Here is a 14,061-nt window from a genome sequence, read left to right on the forward strand (position 1 = left end):
GTGTCTGCATGCAGAGGGTGGAGACACTGAATGGCAGAAAAAATGGCTGAGTGGCTGAAAAAAAAAACCAGACAGAATAGTATGAGATCTAGCTCTGAGTGCTTTAAAAATCCCATTATTTTAATAAATAGTCCTGCATGAAAAATAACTGCAAATGTAAGGCCAAAGTAACTCAACTGGAAACATTTACATTTCCCAGATGAAATAGCAACAAGCAACGGTTTATTGAATAGTTTAGTGATAATAGGTAAACCATAACAATGCGTTTTAGAGATTTTAATTATTTCAATGTTTAATTTTTATTGTAGCATTATGGTTTGGAGGATGGGTATAATCTGTCACAATAGCTCAATGTATGCAGCAACAAGATATATTGAACAAGAAAGGAGAATGAGCTAGAGAACCACCATACACACAGGTGCGAGGTGGAAGGCTGCTCATTCAGTAGTATATACCCCTTAAGTACATGTACTTACATAAGGAGGGGGAGGGGAGAAAAAAATAATAAATAAAAACATAACCAAAAACCACAAAATAAAAATGAACAAAAGACGGGGTGGAGAGGACGTGAGTATGTGTACCTTTAATAGAACAAAAATTACGTAACTTGTAAAGAATACAAGCTGGCCCTATGCCTGGCCAGGGTGGGTACAAAGTATCCCTTGCAACACGTACAGAGTGACTGGCTATAACCAAACACAGTTGAAAAGTACTAGAGACCACACAAATGGTCGCAGACAGTTATAAATAACCAATAAAGTGTTGGTCTTGGCCAAAAAATAAAAAGTGTTACCAGAAATCAAGTCTTGGCAAATGGGTCTTGCCAGAGATCTGGTAAAAGGGTAGAGGGGTATATTGGATAAAGGTAGGGATATAAAGTGAGCCTTGGTAGTAGTGGTGTCCCTGGAGAGAACAGAAAGTATACTAGTACAGGCTATCAGGTAAATGTATGCAGAGTGGACAGAAGATCCAAATGGTAACTCTAGGAAAGATGCCCCTCAGCATGGGGAAGTATACATGAAAAAAGTAATTAGTTACCAGAGAGGACCTCCAAACGATTTCTTGTTTCAAACTAGGTAGCCCTGTATAAAACTGACTGTCTCCCATATGCACAGGGTGACCAAATTAACTACCTGCTGCTTCAAGGCAGCCTCAAGGCTATCCCTAACTTATAACCCCCACACTGCCCCAGAATGGCCCTCAACAAAGTTACATTAAACACATAAATAAATAAATAGAAAAAACGAAAATAAAGAAAAATATCAAAGAGAATGCTATATTTATTTCTGGGGTAATGCCCCCTATATACCTCTAAGTAACCTACATCAGAGTTTAAGGTGTTGGGTTTCTCCCACACCCCATCTCTCTGTCTTTCTATTTTCAACAAGATATATTGTTAAGTACAGCGCTACGGAATCTGATGGCGCTTTGTAAATAATAAAATAATAATAATAATAATAATAATAATAATAATTCACTGAACTTTTATTGGTAGAAATAAAAATTCTCAATTAATTTAAACACATGTTAAACCAATCATTCTGTAACTCAACTATTTTGCCTATACCCTGTCATTAGGATTTTTGGACAGTTTGCTAAGGTGAGAATTATCTGTAATTCAAACTAAGTCAAAAGGGAATTTTAAATGAAAGGCACAGCTGTCTTGGACAATACTGTTTGTATCCAGTTCTCTGGGAGACAGATTACACAAGTTGTGCAAGTTTTATTTCCAGCACTAGGTGTCGCTAAAGCGCTGTAATTCTGAAATGGGAACTTCGGAATAGGAACTGAAAAGACAGCCGATCCCGTCCTCTGTTCCCGCACGTCAACAAATAATGTTACACACAGAGTGGGAATGAAGCCGAAGGGACTGAGAGTAAACTGCAGCCACAATTTCCGGTAATGTTTTCCTGGTGCCACATGAAGGGTCGGGTTACTGCTGGGCAGAACTGCAAATTATAGAATGAAGGAATCAAACGTGAGGCTCCTCTGCTAATTAATGCTTGCTTCATAGTGGGGGTCACAGGGATTAGCCACTTTGGCCATTCCAGCTGTTTGGCTTAGTGGCTACAATACACCAAACCATGTGCTAATTGTTATTGTCTTGCTTTTTACTATAGAGATATTTGTTATTTTACCCCCTGTCTGGGCTTCCCATGGTTCAGTGTGGAGTATAGGGTTACCATACTCCATGGTCCCCTGGACACCCACAATTGTCATGTAGATGGGCAGCACAGGAAAAGTGCTACCCTGTACCTTTATGTTCATAATGCTTTAATTACAAGTGCTGCCTATACTGAAGGATTCCTGATGGCTTAAAGGGACAGTCTATGGACTATAATTTAATACAGCCTGCTGTAGTGGTTATGGTGCCAGGTACCATAACCTGGTACCGACCCAAAATGGATTTGGGGGTAAAAAAATCCCCAATCTTGCCAATTTGTGGAAATACCTTTTTTTTTAAATCCACTGCAATTCATGGTTTAGTTAATAAACCCCTGCACGTTGTAGTTTACTTGTAGTGCAGAGCCAAATTTATATATTGATATATTTAACATGTCTGTGTTTAAAATAGCAATGTGGGAAATAAAGTTCCTACCCTGTGCCCATTCTGGTTCAAATACTGGTAATGTTAGTATAAAAATGACAGAATTCCCCGAACTTAATAAATAGTAACACACTTAAAGGAACACTATAGGCACCCAGACCAGTTCATTTCAATGAAGAGGTCTGGGTGCCATGTCCATCACATTTATTTATTTATTTATAAAATATTTTACCAGGAAGGACACATTGAGATTTCTCTCGGTTTCAAGTATGTCCTTAAAGGGACACTCCAGACACCCAGACCACTTCTGCTCATTGGAGTGGTCTGGGTGCCAACTCCCATCATCCTTAACCCTGCAATTGTAATTATTGTAGTTTTTATAAACTGCAATAATTACCTTGCAGGGTTAAGTCCTCCTCTAGTGGCTGTCTATCAGACCGCCACTAGAGGGACTTCCGGGTTCTTTTGCTGGAATCCCCATAGGAAAGCACTGAATAATGCTTTCCTATGGGGAGGTCTAAAGCGCGCGCGGCTGATGCCGGTGGGGGGAGGAGTGTGTTCTCTTTAAACTTTAGTTTCTTCTTCGTTTCTCCTGTTCTAAAATGTTACTTTCACTATAACATTAATTCCTCCTTATCTGTTTCTCCCCTAGGATCCTCCTCTTCTACCACAGGTTCCCATAGTGCGCCTCCCACGTGCACCGTCTCCCAATGGCCGTGGTTTTGATCCCTCTTCACCCCGTGCTCTGGCCCTGTGTCCTCCAGTAACGCACCAAAAAGCCCGCTCTACCCTCCGCCAACACTTTCTCCGTAGTCTCCTGGCATCTGCTGGACTCCCTGTTACCTTCACCCTGTACCAGCGTGTCACCGTCAGTGCTGGACGCTTTAATGCTTGTGACATGGAGGCAAACAACTTTCAGGTGTCCGACCTACAGACACCTCTTGGAGTGGAAAAAGAAGCACTTATTCGAGGCCAAGATATCATATCCTACTCCTTCCATCTCTGACACAATGCTTCTACTCCAAAAATGACTTGTGAATTGGAACTGTGAAGGCTTGCTTGTGTGTTATGTACTAGTATTGGCAGGTTAAGTAATCACAGCTGGCATGTTATGACAGTATACTATTGAATTGTATTAAGTGACACCTAGAACTGGAATCATGGAACTGTTAACATGTGGATACTCTGTGTGCCTTACCGGCAGGGATATATACTAAACGTGCAGGGTTATGCTCTAAAGTGAGAATTGCTGGAATTTCAGCATGAATTTCACATTTTGGGCCAAAACTGCAGAAAATTCAAACATAGCTACATTGGAGAATCTGTCCAGTTCAACTACTGTCAGCCAACTTGAGAAATTCACTTCAAATTCTTGACAATTCACAGTTTGGTTAATAACCCCGTGTGAGGTGTTAAGAAATCCAATCGAATTTTGAAATTCCCTGGTGAAATCCCAACAAGTCACGATTTAATGAATAATCCTGATTGTGGTATTAGGTCAACCATACTATATATGTTTTTTTTCTTGTTTTATTATTATTATGGTCTGATGGGCAAATCTCACATAATTCTCAATTTATGTTTGTGTTTTTTTTTATCCAAAGTAGTTGTCTTGATCTTTACTGTTGTTTAAGGATGAATCTTGATGTTATAAAGCTATATTGTTATACCAAATAACCCTGCTGCGTCCTGAAATGGTCTCCACTGCCGTAGGTAGTAACACTGATCTGACAATTCTGCATTCATGCAGATTTCTGTTATACAACTTGTAGATGAGATTTATCCTAGTGCAGCAGGAATTTATATTTCAAATGTTGTCTTATGAAGAACCTAACTCTCATCTCAGAGATGCATCTGTGGAAAACCAAAAAGGTTTCTGAATCATAGTGCACTTAACACAAATTTCAACGTTTTACAGACGTGTTTACTAAGGTGAGAGTTGAAAGTTAATTTTACATTTAAAGGTACACTCTAAACACCCAGACCACTTTGATCTTAAAATTGAAATTCACTTTGAATTCCTTCTTTAGTGAATGAGCCTGTTAGGCAAAGAGTGTTGATTTGAAGAAATTCTCCAATCTGGCTATAGTCACAACTGGCTTTGGCAGTTTCTTCACAACATTTCAGTTTCTAGTGAATAAAACCATTTCGCCATACATTCACCACCCTGGGAAGAAAAATTGGTTGTTTTTAGCTCATCATTTCACAAATCTGCCCATTCACCATGAGAGGCTGGTCTTACTCCCCTTAGAATTCACCAATTGACTCTGAAAATAGACCCTTTCATCTCTTGTTTATGAGAATCCATTTAACCTGCGATCCAAAAAATGTGTCTGTTCAATATGGTAATCTGCTTGTCCATCATGAGAATTTGTCCATTCTCAGAAATTGTGAGAATCTACAGGTGTAGGCATCATTCGTCACTCAAGATGTTCTGAACCAGATCTCCCATGATGCTTTGCCAATGGACCCCTTCACCTCGAGCCTGCATACATTGAGTTGTATTAAATTTGGACAGAAGGGGGCAGTCTCATAATAAGCATATCACAATGTGTCTTCCTGAAAGCCATGATATTTGAGTTGCTGTATTACTCTGGTAGTGTAGATACAAAATAATGAAGTATTTCTTTTTTGTAATACTTTATTTTTTTGTTTTGGAATAAAAATTAATTGTTAGGTATTACAATAAACTGCAATTCTTGAATATTTTGCATCTATCAGCTTGCAAGGAAGTATGTAAGCCTAGGTAGCATGGGTTCTATAAAGAATAAAGAAACGGGTTGTGCCAAAACAACAATAAAGTAAGGGTACTTTAAATAGTAAAGTATCAAAGAGTAATAGTAACTTAGCTAAGGAGTTACAAAAGTAGTCCTTGTTATATAAGGGTGGTAGGTGCCCGGGGTAGTTCAATGTATTCATCGGTTTGGAAAGGCTCTGATATATGGAATGATATAGTGTGATATGGTATATAACAAAAGCAAATGCAATAATTTGTTAGAAATACAATCACAAACAAGGAGCCAACTATTGGCTCTGTTGTAATCGCTTCTGACAATATAATCCTTGTCACATGATACGAGTGACTGCCACTAGAGGTGTTACTAGACCTCAATGTAAACACTGCTTTCACTCTGAAAAGGCACTGTGGGGACTGACTACAGACACCAGAGCCAATACATTAAGCTGTAGTAGTTCCGGGGATTCTAGTGTCCCTTTAACCCCTTAAGGACCAAACTTCTGGAATAAAAGGGAATCATGACATGTCGCACATGTCATGTGTCCTTAACCCCTTAAGGACCAAACCTCTGGAATAAAAGGGAATAATGACATGTCACACATGTCATGTGTCCTTAAGGGGTTAAGGGGTTAACTAGATGGACTCTATCAGGGTCATTCACTAAACTGAGAATTGCCAGGAATTCAAAGTGAATTTTACATTTAAGGCCAAAATAACCAAACTGAAAAATAAATGAATCTCTTAAGTCACCTGTGATTCCAGTTTGGTACTTTGACCATTAGAGTTGAAATTTACTCCTAATTCCTGACAGTCCTCACTTTATTTAATAGCCCTGTAAGACATGCCAAATCCCCTGTATAATCTGCTTATACCATTAACCCACGGACTCTATTAAACACTGACTATCTCCTTATAAAATGGGTTCATATCAGCAGGGACTCTATTAAACACTGACTGTCTCCTTATAAAATGGGTTCCTATCAGCAGGGACTCTATTAAACACTGACTATCTCCTTATAAAATGGGTTCCTATCAGCAGGGACTCTATTAAACACTGACTGTCTCCTTATGAAATGGGTTCCTATCAGCAGGGACTCTATTAAACACTGACTGTCTCCTTATGAAATGGGTTCCTATCAGCAGGGACTCTTAAACACTGACTATCTCCTTATAAAATGGGTTCATATCAGCAGGGACTCTATTAAACACTGACTGTCTCCTTATAAAATGGGTTCCTATCAGCAGGGACTCTATTAAACACTGACTGTCTCCTTATAAAATGGGTTCCTATCAGCAGGGACTCTATTAAACACTGACTGTCTCCTTATAAAATGGGTTCCTATCAGCAGGGACTCTATTAAACACTGACTGTCTCCTTATAAAATGGGTTCCTATCAGCAGGGACTCTATTAAACACTGACTGTCTCCTTATAAAATGGGTTCCTATCAGCAGGGACTCTATTAAACACTGACTGTCTCCTTGTGGTGGAATCTCGGTAAAAATACATTTAGTAGGCCGAGATTACCACGTGGCATGTGTACGTGCATATGCTGACGTATCGATCAGTTGGTTGCACGAGGCAAGATACGATCAGTAGTGTACGGAGCATGTGCAAGAATACAGGATGTAGTATTCCCCTCCTCCATTGTGCTGGACAGGCCATGTGGTCAAACAGGAAGTTAATTCTTATTTGTATTGATTGGTCAAGAGAATGTGCGGGTGGAGCTTAATATGGGAGGAGTTATGTGCCTATATAAGGAGCCTGCACTATTGTCCGGGGCTCAGAACTTGCTGTATTTTGGTGACATTAGTCCCGATCGGTGATCCAATAAAGAATCTCTTCCTTCCTGAAGAAACCTGTGTCCATCTCTCTGTGCTTGGCTTCCGTCAGTTTCTCCGGTATCATTTGGTGCATTGGCCGGGAAGCTCATCGTTCAACGGTAGCTGAGAGGCAGAGGCGTGAGACGGTCTATCTTTGCCCACGTTCTCTACGGCTGCACCCCTGAACTTCTGCGTGGACCTCCCTTCGTCTCGGCGCCACTGGTCTGTTGTCCAGGAGATCATCGGCCTCTACGTAAGAAGTGCTGGGGTGTCCCCGTCGATGAGTGTGAACTCAGGTTCAGGAACGAGGAGGTAAGACAACTGCTGTTTTAGACGGCAGACCCACTAGGGGTATACCGATTGTGCGGTAGGCCCATAAGGGGTTATTTGTGTATGGAATCTGCCCCCTCTGTCGGAGGGAAGGAGCGAAGGCGCACCGCTCAATCGAACGCTCTTTAGTCAGACCGTTTGATTTGGTTAGTCAGGCGGGGTTCTGGTGTAAATAGCCCTAGCCGGACACCGGTGTCTTGTCTAGACTAGCGTTCTAGGGTGTATATTTTGTTCGCTAGGTCGGAGGGACCGGGAGACTAAGCGGCGTCTGTGTAAATTCGGTTCGCTAGCTCTCAACCTATCTTGGCTAAGTGGGAAGGCGTGTAAATTTGGAACCCACTAGATTTTTGATAGTAATCGACTAAGAGGCGTCTGTGTAAATTCGGTCCTCTAGCTCGCTATATGTGGTGCTTGGGCAGTGTGGCTAACCAAAACGGATGTAGATAGTTTTAGGTAGTCCATTCAAGGTACTGGCCAATAGTTTAGTTGGGAATTGTAAATGTGATAAAGATTGTTTAGTAAAGTGTATATCTTGTTAGATAGCGCGAGCTCAGCCGTCTAGCGAGAGTGTTAATAGTGTGTTGCTGTATCATAGTGCACGGTACCATAACCCTGTATATTTACTGACACTGTATATAAGTACTAATCATTGTCGTCTATTGCATGTTTAACACCATAACCACTAATAATTGTATTGTGACCTTAAATTGTGCTTTGACCTATGCTAACCGTACTGTAACCGCTATTTGTAAAAGACGATGTTACTGGGGTGTGTTATAGACGGGTAATTCATATATAGAGAATTATAGCGTGAGTGACTGTATAGTTTCGTCAAAGGGCATAATATTGATTATATAGTGACTGGTGTAACAGCTGTGTGTGTATGGGAATTCCCTGAGTGTTTATTGTGTTATTGTGTACGTTTCACTTGGTAACCGTACCACGTGGTGCTGTTGCCAGAGGAAACGGGTGTGACTGTTAAAAGGAACGCGTGCATAGTATTCGTTGTCAACGACGTTCCATTGATAAGTATGGGCGCGTCGCAGTCAACGATTCCGGATCCCTTAGGTTGTATGGTGAAGAATTTTAAAAAGGGATTCAAAACATGTGATTTTGGGGTTAAAATGTCTCCTGTACGTTTGGTCACTTTGTGTACTAGGGAGTGGCCTACTTTGGTTGCGGCATGGCCGCCACGTGGCAGTTTGGATCCAACTCTGGTACAGCGCTTACACGTGGCTGTATCGGGTAGGCCTGAACTTTACGGGCAGTTTCCTTATATTGATTGTTGGAGACAGGCCGTAAATGACTCGCCAAAATGGATTCAGACATGCCACGAGGAGCAATGTCGCCTCATGGTGGCTAGGACTTCTTTGTCCACTAGGACTGGTGTTAGGCCCATTTTGGACACGCCCCCTGAGTCCGAGATCCCTTTGCCGCCCCCTTACTTTCCTTTAAGAGGAAGTGACGCGAATGCAGGAAGTCCTGCACCCCTTCCCCCATTGCCCCATCCACTTCCGCTTCCTCCTCCAGTACAGAATCCACCCCCTCTCGTACTAAATCTCCCCTTCCGGAACCAGAACCAACCCCCATTAGATCTGAATATCCTGATTTGGCGCCACTTCAGACTTCCGGTCAAGCTTCTTCTAGCTCGGCTCGAAGTGTTCTATTTACTAACTTTTCCCAAAACCAAGCTCCCACATCCTCATGCTTTATTACCCCCCGACTGGAACCTCTAACTGACGCCCCTCTACGTAGCCCCATACTAACCCGACAACTGACCGGTACCCAACAATTAAAACATTATCAGATGCCTCTTCGTCTGAATCCCGGGTCAGCCTATATCGATGCCGCAGGTCAAATGGCACATGCTGACCCAGTCTTCGTATATGTCCCGTTCACGACTACCGATCTCTTGAATTGGAAGACCCACAATTCCTCGTACACTGAGAAACCACAAGCTATGACCGATCTGTTCACCTCGATAGTTCAGACACATAATCCGACATGGGCTGATTGCCAGCAGTTATTAATGACTTTGTTTAATAATGAGGAAAGGACAAGGATTAATCAAGCGGCCATTAAAGCGCTAGAGGATAGAGCCCGTGCTTTGAATCAAGCCAATCCAGCAGCATGGGCCGCAACACATTATCCTAACACCGATCCCGACTGGAATGTAAATGGTGCTGATATGGTTCAACTTAGAGCCTATAGAGACGCTATAATTGCTGGCATGAAAGCCGGAGGAAAGAAAGCCATTAATATGTCGAAGACAGTTGAGGTGATTCAGAAAAGTGATGAAGCGCCCAGTGTCTTTTATGACCGATTATTGGAGGCATACCGCTTGTATACCCCCTTTAATCCGGAAGACGCAGATAATTCCCGAATGGTGAACTCCGCCTTTGTCAGCCAAGCTTACGGAGATATTAAGCGCAAGCTACAAAAGTTAGAAGGGTTTGCAGGTATGTCTATCACCCAACTAATGGAGGTAGCGAATAAAGTATACATGAACAGGGAAACAGAGACTAAGAAAGAGGAAGAGCGTAAGATGCGTAGAAAGGCAGATATGCTAGCGGTAGCGATCGCAGGCGTAGATAGACGGGGCCCAGATAGACGCGATAGTAAGTGGAATGAGGAACCTCTGAGTAGAAATCAGTGCGCATACTGTAGGGAAGAAGGGCATTGGAGAAATGAGTGTCCGCGAAGAGAACAGTATGAGAGAGACAGACCTAGGACAGGTTATGGAAACTTTAGAGGCAGAACGAGAGGTAGAGGAGGCCCCGGAGGGAGTAATGGTAATAGAGGGAGCAATGGGAACAGAGGAAGTGTTAGGGAAGATAGGTATTTTCCAGCAGCACAAAGGTCCCGCGATAGAGAAGGTAGGGACTTTGTAGGATTGGCTGACACGGTCATGGAGGACTATTGATACCGACCGGGCTCCATCCCCCTTGGTCGAGCGGAGCCTATGGTCGATGTATCAATAGGGGGAAAAAGGAGTGCGTTCATGATCGACACTGGTGCTGAACATTCAGTGGTGACTAATCTAGTTGCTCCTCCATCTGGAAGGACTATTACTGTAATAGGAGCAACTGGAAGAAGTGCTGAAAAACCGGTTCTTAAAAGTCGACTCTGTACATTGGGAGGCCACGTAGTAAAACATCAATTCCTTTATATGCCTGAATGTCCAGTCCAATTGCTGGGACGTGATATGCTATCTAAGTTACAAGCGCAGATTACGTTCCTACCAAATGGAACAACATCCTTAAAGTTTAATGGACCTTCAGGTATTATGACATTATCCGTACCAAAGGAAGAAGAGTGGCGACTTTATACAGCGTTGACAAGCCAAAACCCTAGGAGTGATGAGTCCTTATTTAACATACCAGGAGTTTGGGCAGAGAACAACCCACCAGGACTGGCCCGCAATATTCCACCTATTAAAATCGAACTAAAACTTGGGGTTTATCCAGTGAGCCTAAGACAATATCACATCCCGCAGAAGGCTAAGAAGAACATCCAATCTTATCTGGATAAGTTCATACGGTATGGTATCCTAAAATTCTGTACTTCCCCCTGGAACACCCCATTGCTGCCTGTTCAAAAGCCCGGTACAGATGAGTATCGACCTGTGCAGGACTTGAGAGCAGTCAATGATGCGGTTGTTAGTATACATCCAGTTTTACCCAATCCATATAACCTGCTTGCTTTAATTCCGGACGGGGCTACTTACTTTACAGTCTTAGACCTCAAAGATGCCTTCTTTTGCCTCCGAATTGCCGCAGAAAGTCAATGTATCTTCGCTTTCCAATGGGAAAACGCTGTAACGGGCTCAAAACGCCAAATGACCTGGACAAGACTGCCCCAAGGGTTTAAAAATTCACCTACCCTATTTGGTTCAGCTCTAAGTCAAGATTTATTGGATTTCGAGTCCATCCCAGGAGAGTGTGTATTGTTACAATATGTAGATTACTTGTTGATAGCAGCAGTTACAAAGGAAATATGTCAGCAAGCGACGCACGATCTACTACACATTCTCTGGAAGGCAGGATACAAGGTGTCTAGAAAGAAGGCTCAGTTGTGTTTGCCAACTGTCAAATATCTGGGATTCCATATCTCTGAAGGTCAAAGAATTATGGGGCCAGAGAGAAAAGAAGCTGTGTGCCAAATACCGATACCCAAGAATAGAAGACAAGTGCGAGAATTCTTGGGGGCAGCAGGCTTCTGTAGGATATGGATTCCCAGCTACGCGATACTGGCAAAACCTCTGTACGCAGCTATCAAAGGTACAGAGCACGACCCCTTCTTATGGACTCAAGAACAGCAAACGGCATTTGAAGATGTGAAGAAGGCTTTGATGAGTGCCCCAGCATTAGGTCTACCTGATCACACACGACCATTCTACCTGTATGTACATGAGCAAAGAAGAATGGCTGTGGGAGTATTGACACAGTACTTGGGATCATGGCAAAGACCTGTCGCCTACATGTCTAAGCAACTGGATGCAGTGGCCAGCGGACTTCCACCTTGTCTAAGAGCCGTAGCTGCAGCCGCCCTGCTAGTAGCTGAAGCCGATAAACTCACTCTGGGTCAAGAACTTTATGTACGAGTCCCACATGCAGTACAGACGTTGTTGGATTACAAAGGAAATCATTGGTTCAGTAACAGCCGTATGACCAAGTATCAAGCAATGTTGTGTGAAAACCCAAGAGTGCATTTAGAGACTGTAAACACCTTAAATCCAGCTACCCTTTTGCCACAACCTACTGAAAGTCAACATGATTGTTTGGAAGTAATGGATGAAGTATTTTCAAGTAGACCAGATCTTCGTGATTTTCCCATCCAGAACCCCGATGTTCAATATTACACCGACGGCAGTAGTTATGTGAAAGAAGGGATCCGCTATGCAGGATATGCAGTAACAACAATAGACAAGGTGATAGAAGCTCGGCCACTGGCGAAAGGAACATCAGCACAAAAGGCAGAATTGATAGCACTGACACGAGCGTTACAATTGGCTGAAGGTTTAAGAGTGAACATCTACACGGACTCCAAGTATGCGTTTTTAACCACTCATGCCCACGGAGCTTTGTATAAAGAAAGAGGACTATTGAATTCAGAAGGCAAAGAAATCAAGTACGCAGCTGAAATCCTACAACTATTGGAAGCAGTGTGGGAGCCGAAAGAAGTCGGTATCATACATTGTCGAGCGCATCTGAGAGGAGATGGTGATGTAACTAAAGGAAATCGGATGGCAGACAGTACAGCTAAGCGTGCCGCTGAATCGGGAAGACAGGAGTATGTGGGGCATATAGCTGCTCTTATACCAACTCCACTGTCTCAATGGACTCCAGTTTATACAGCTCAAGAAGAGGAGTGGTTAAAGACTGAACCTGGAAAGTATTTGGAGAACAAATGGTATCAGTTAGAAGATGGAAGAATAGTCATTCCAGCATCACTAGCGGTAGAAATTGTCCAAAACTATCACAACGGGACACATTCTGGGAGAGACAGCACAGAAGAATCTCTCAGAAAACATTTCTACATACCAAGATTGTCCAACTTGACTCAGGCCATTGTACGAAGATGTGTAACGTGTGCTAAAAATAATGCAAGACAAGGACCAGTAAAGACACCAGGAGTCCAGTTTATGGGGGGACTCCCCATGTCCGATTTACAAATTGACTATACAGTGATCCCTAAATCGGGTGGACATAGTTACCTGCTGGTAATTGTGTGTACCTATTCAGGCTGGGTAGAAGCATGTCCTACTCGTACAGAGAAAGCAGGAGAAGTTGTGAGATTCCTGCTACGAGAAATAATACCCCGATATGGACTACCCTGCTCTATAGGATCAGACAATGGTCCAGCTTTTGTTCACCAGTGCCTACAACAACTGACTCATATGCTTGGTATAAAGTGGAGGCTTCATACGGCATATAGACCACAGAGTTCTGGTAAGGTAGAGAGAATGAATAGAACTATTAAGAATCAGTTGGCTAAAATGTGTCAGGAAACCCAACTTAAGTGGAACGTTCTCTTACCCATAGCTCTATTGCGAATCCGTAGTACACCTACCAGAAGGATGGGCCTCTCTCCTTTTGAAATTATGTATGGGCGACCACCTCCCGTACTTGGTAACTTAAGGGGGGATTTGAGTCAGTTGGGAGAAGGAATTACCCGGCAGCAGGTTGTAGAGTTGGGTAAGACTATGGAGGAGGTACAGAAATGGGTACAAGATAGATTACCTGTGAATATTTATCCCCCAGTTCATAGTTACCACCCAGGAGACCAAGTGTGGATTAAAGAGTGGAATAATGTACCGTTAGGGCCCAAGTGGAGAGGTCCTTATGTTGTTCTTTTGTCTACCCCTACAGCGATAAAAGTAGCCGAAGTGACTCCGTGGATACATCACTCCAGGGTTAAACCAGCAGCAGTCGATTCTTGGCAAGTTACAGCAGATCCAGAGAATCCCTGCAAGATCCGGTTAAAGCGCACGACTCAGTCGGAGTGACGAGGAACTTTGTGGATTACAAAATTTTATTGTTTCAGAGATTTGGTACGTGAGTGAGAGGGCCATAATAAAGCCTGTCCGCTCACCGACGTATAGTATATAAGCCAGGAAAAGTC

General features: G+C 42.7%; 1 protein-coding gene and 1 long non-coding RNA gene across 2 annotated transcripts in view; one reads left to right on the plus strand and one right to left on the minus strand.

Moving 5' to 3' along the window:
- LOC134572638 (uncharacterized) overlaps positions 1-14,061 on the minus strand; it is a 454,902-nt gene that overhangs the window by 237,101 nt on the left and 203,740 nt on the right. The window lies entirely within an intron of this gene.
- On the plus strand, positions 1,897-4,225 carry GEMIN7 (gem nuclear organelle associated protein 7). The gene is made up of 2 exons (XM_063433313.1): positions 1,897-1,978; positions 3,201-4,225. The coding sequence occupies exons 1-2, from the start codon at positions 1,964-1,966 to the stop codon at positions 3,552-3,554; spliced, it is 369 nt and encodes a 122-aa protein (XP_063289383.1). The 5' UTR covers positions 1,897-1,963; the 3' UTR covers positions 3,555-4,225.

This window comes from Pelobates fuscus, chromosome 9, assembly GCF_036172605.1.
Source record: "Pelobates fuscus isolate aPelFus1 chromosome 9, aPelFus1.pri, whole genome shotgun sequence".
In the NCBI taxonomy this organism is placed as follows: Eukaryota; Metazoa; Chordata; class Amphibia; order Anura; family Pelobatidae; genus Pelobates; species Pelobates fuscus.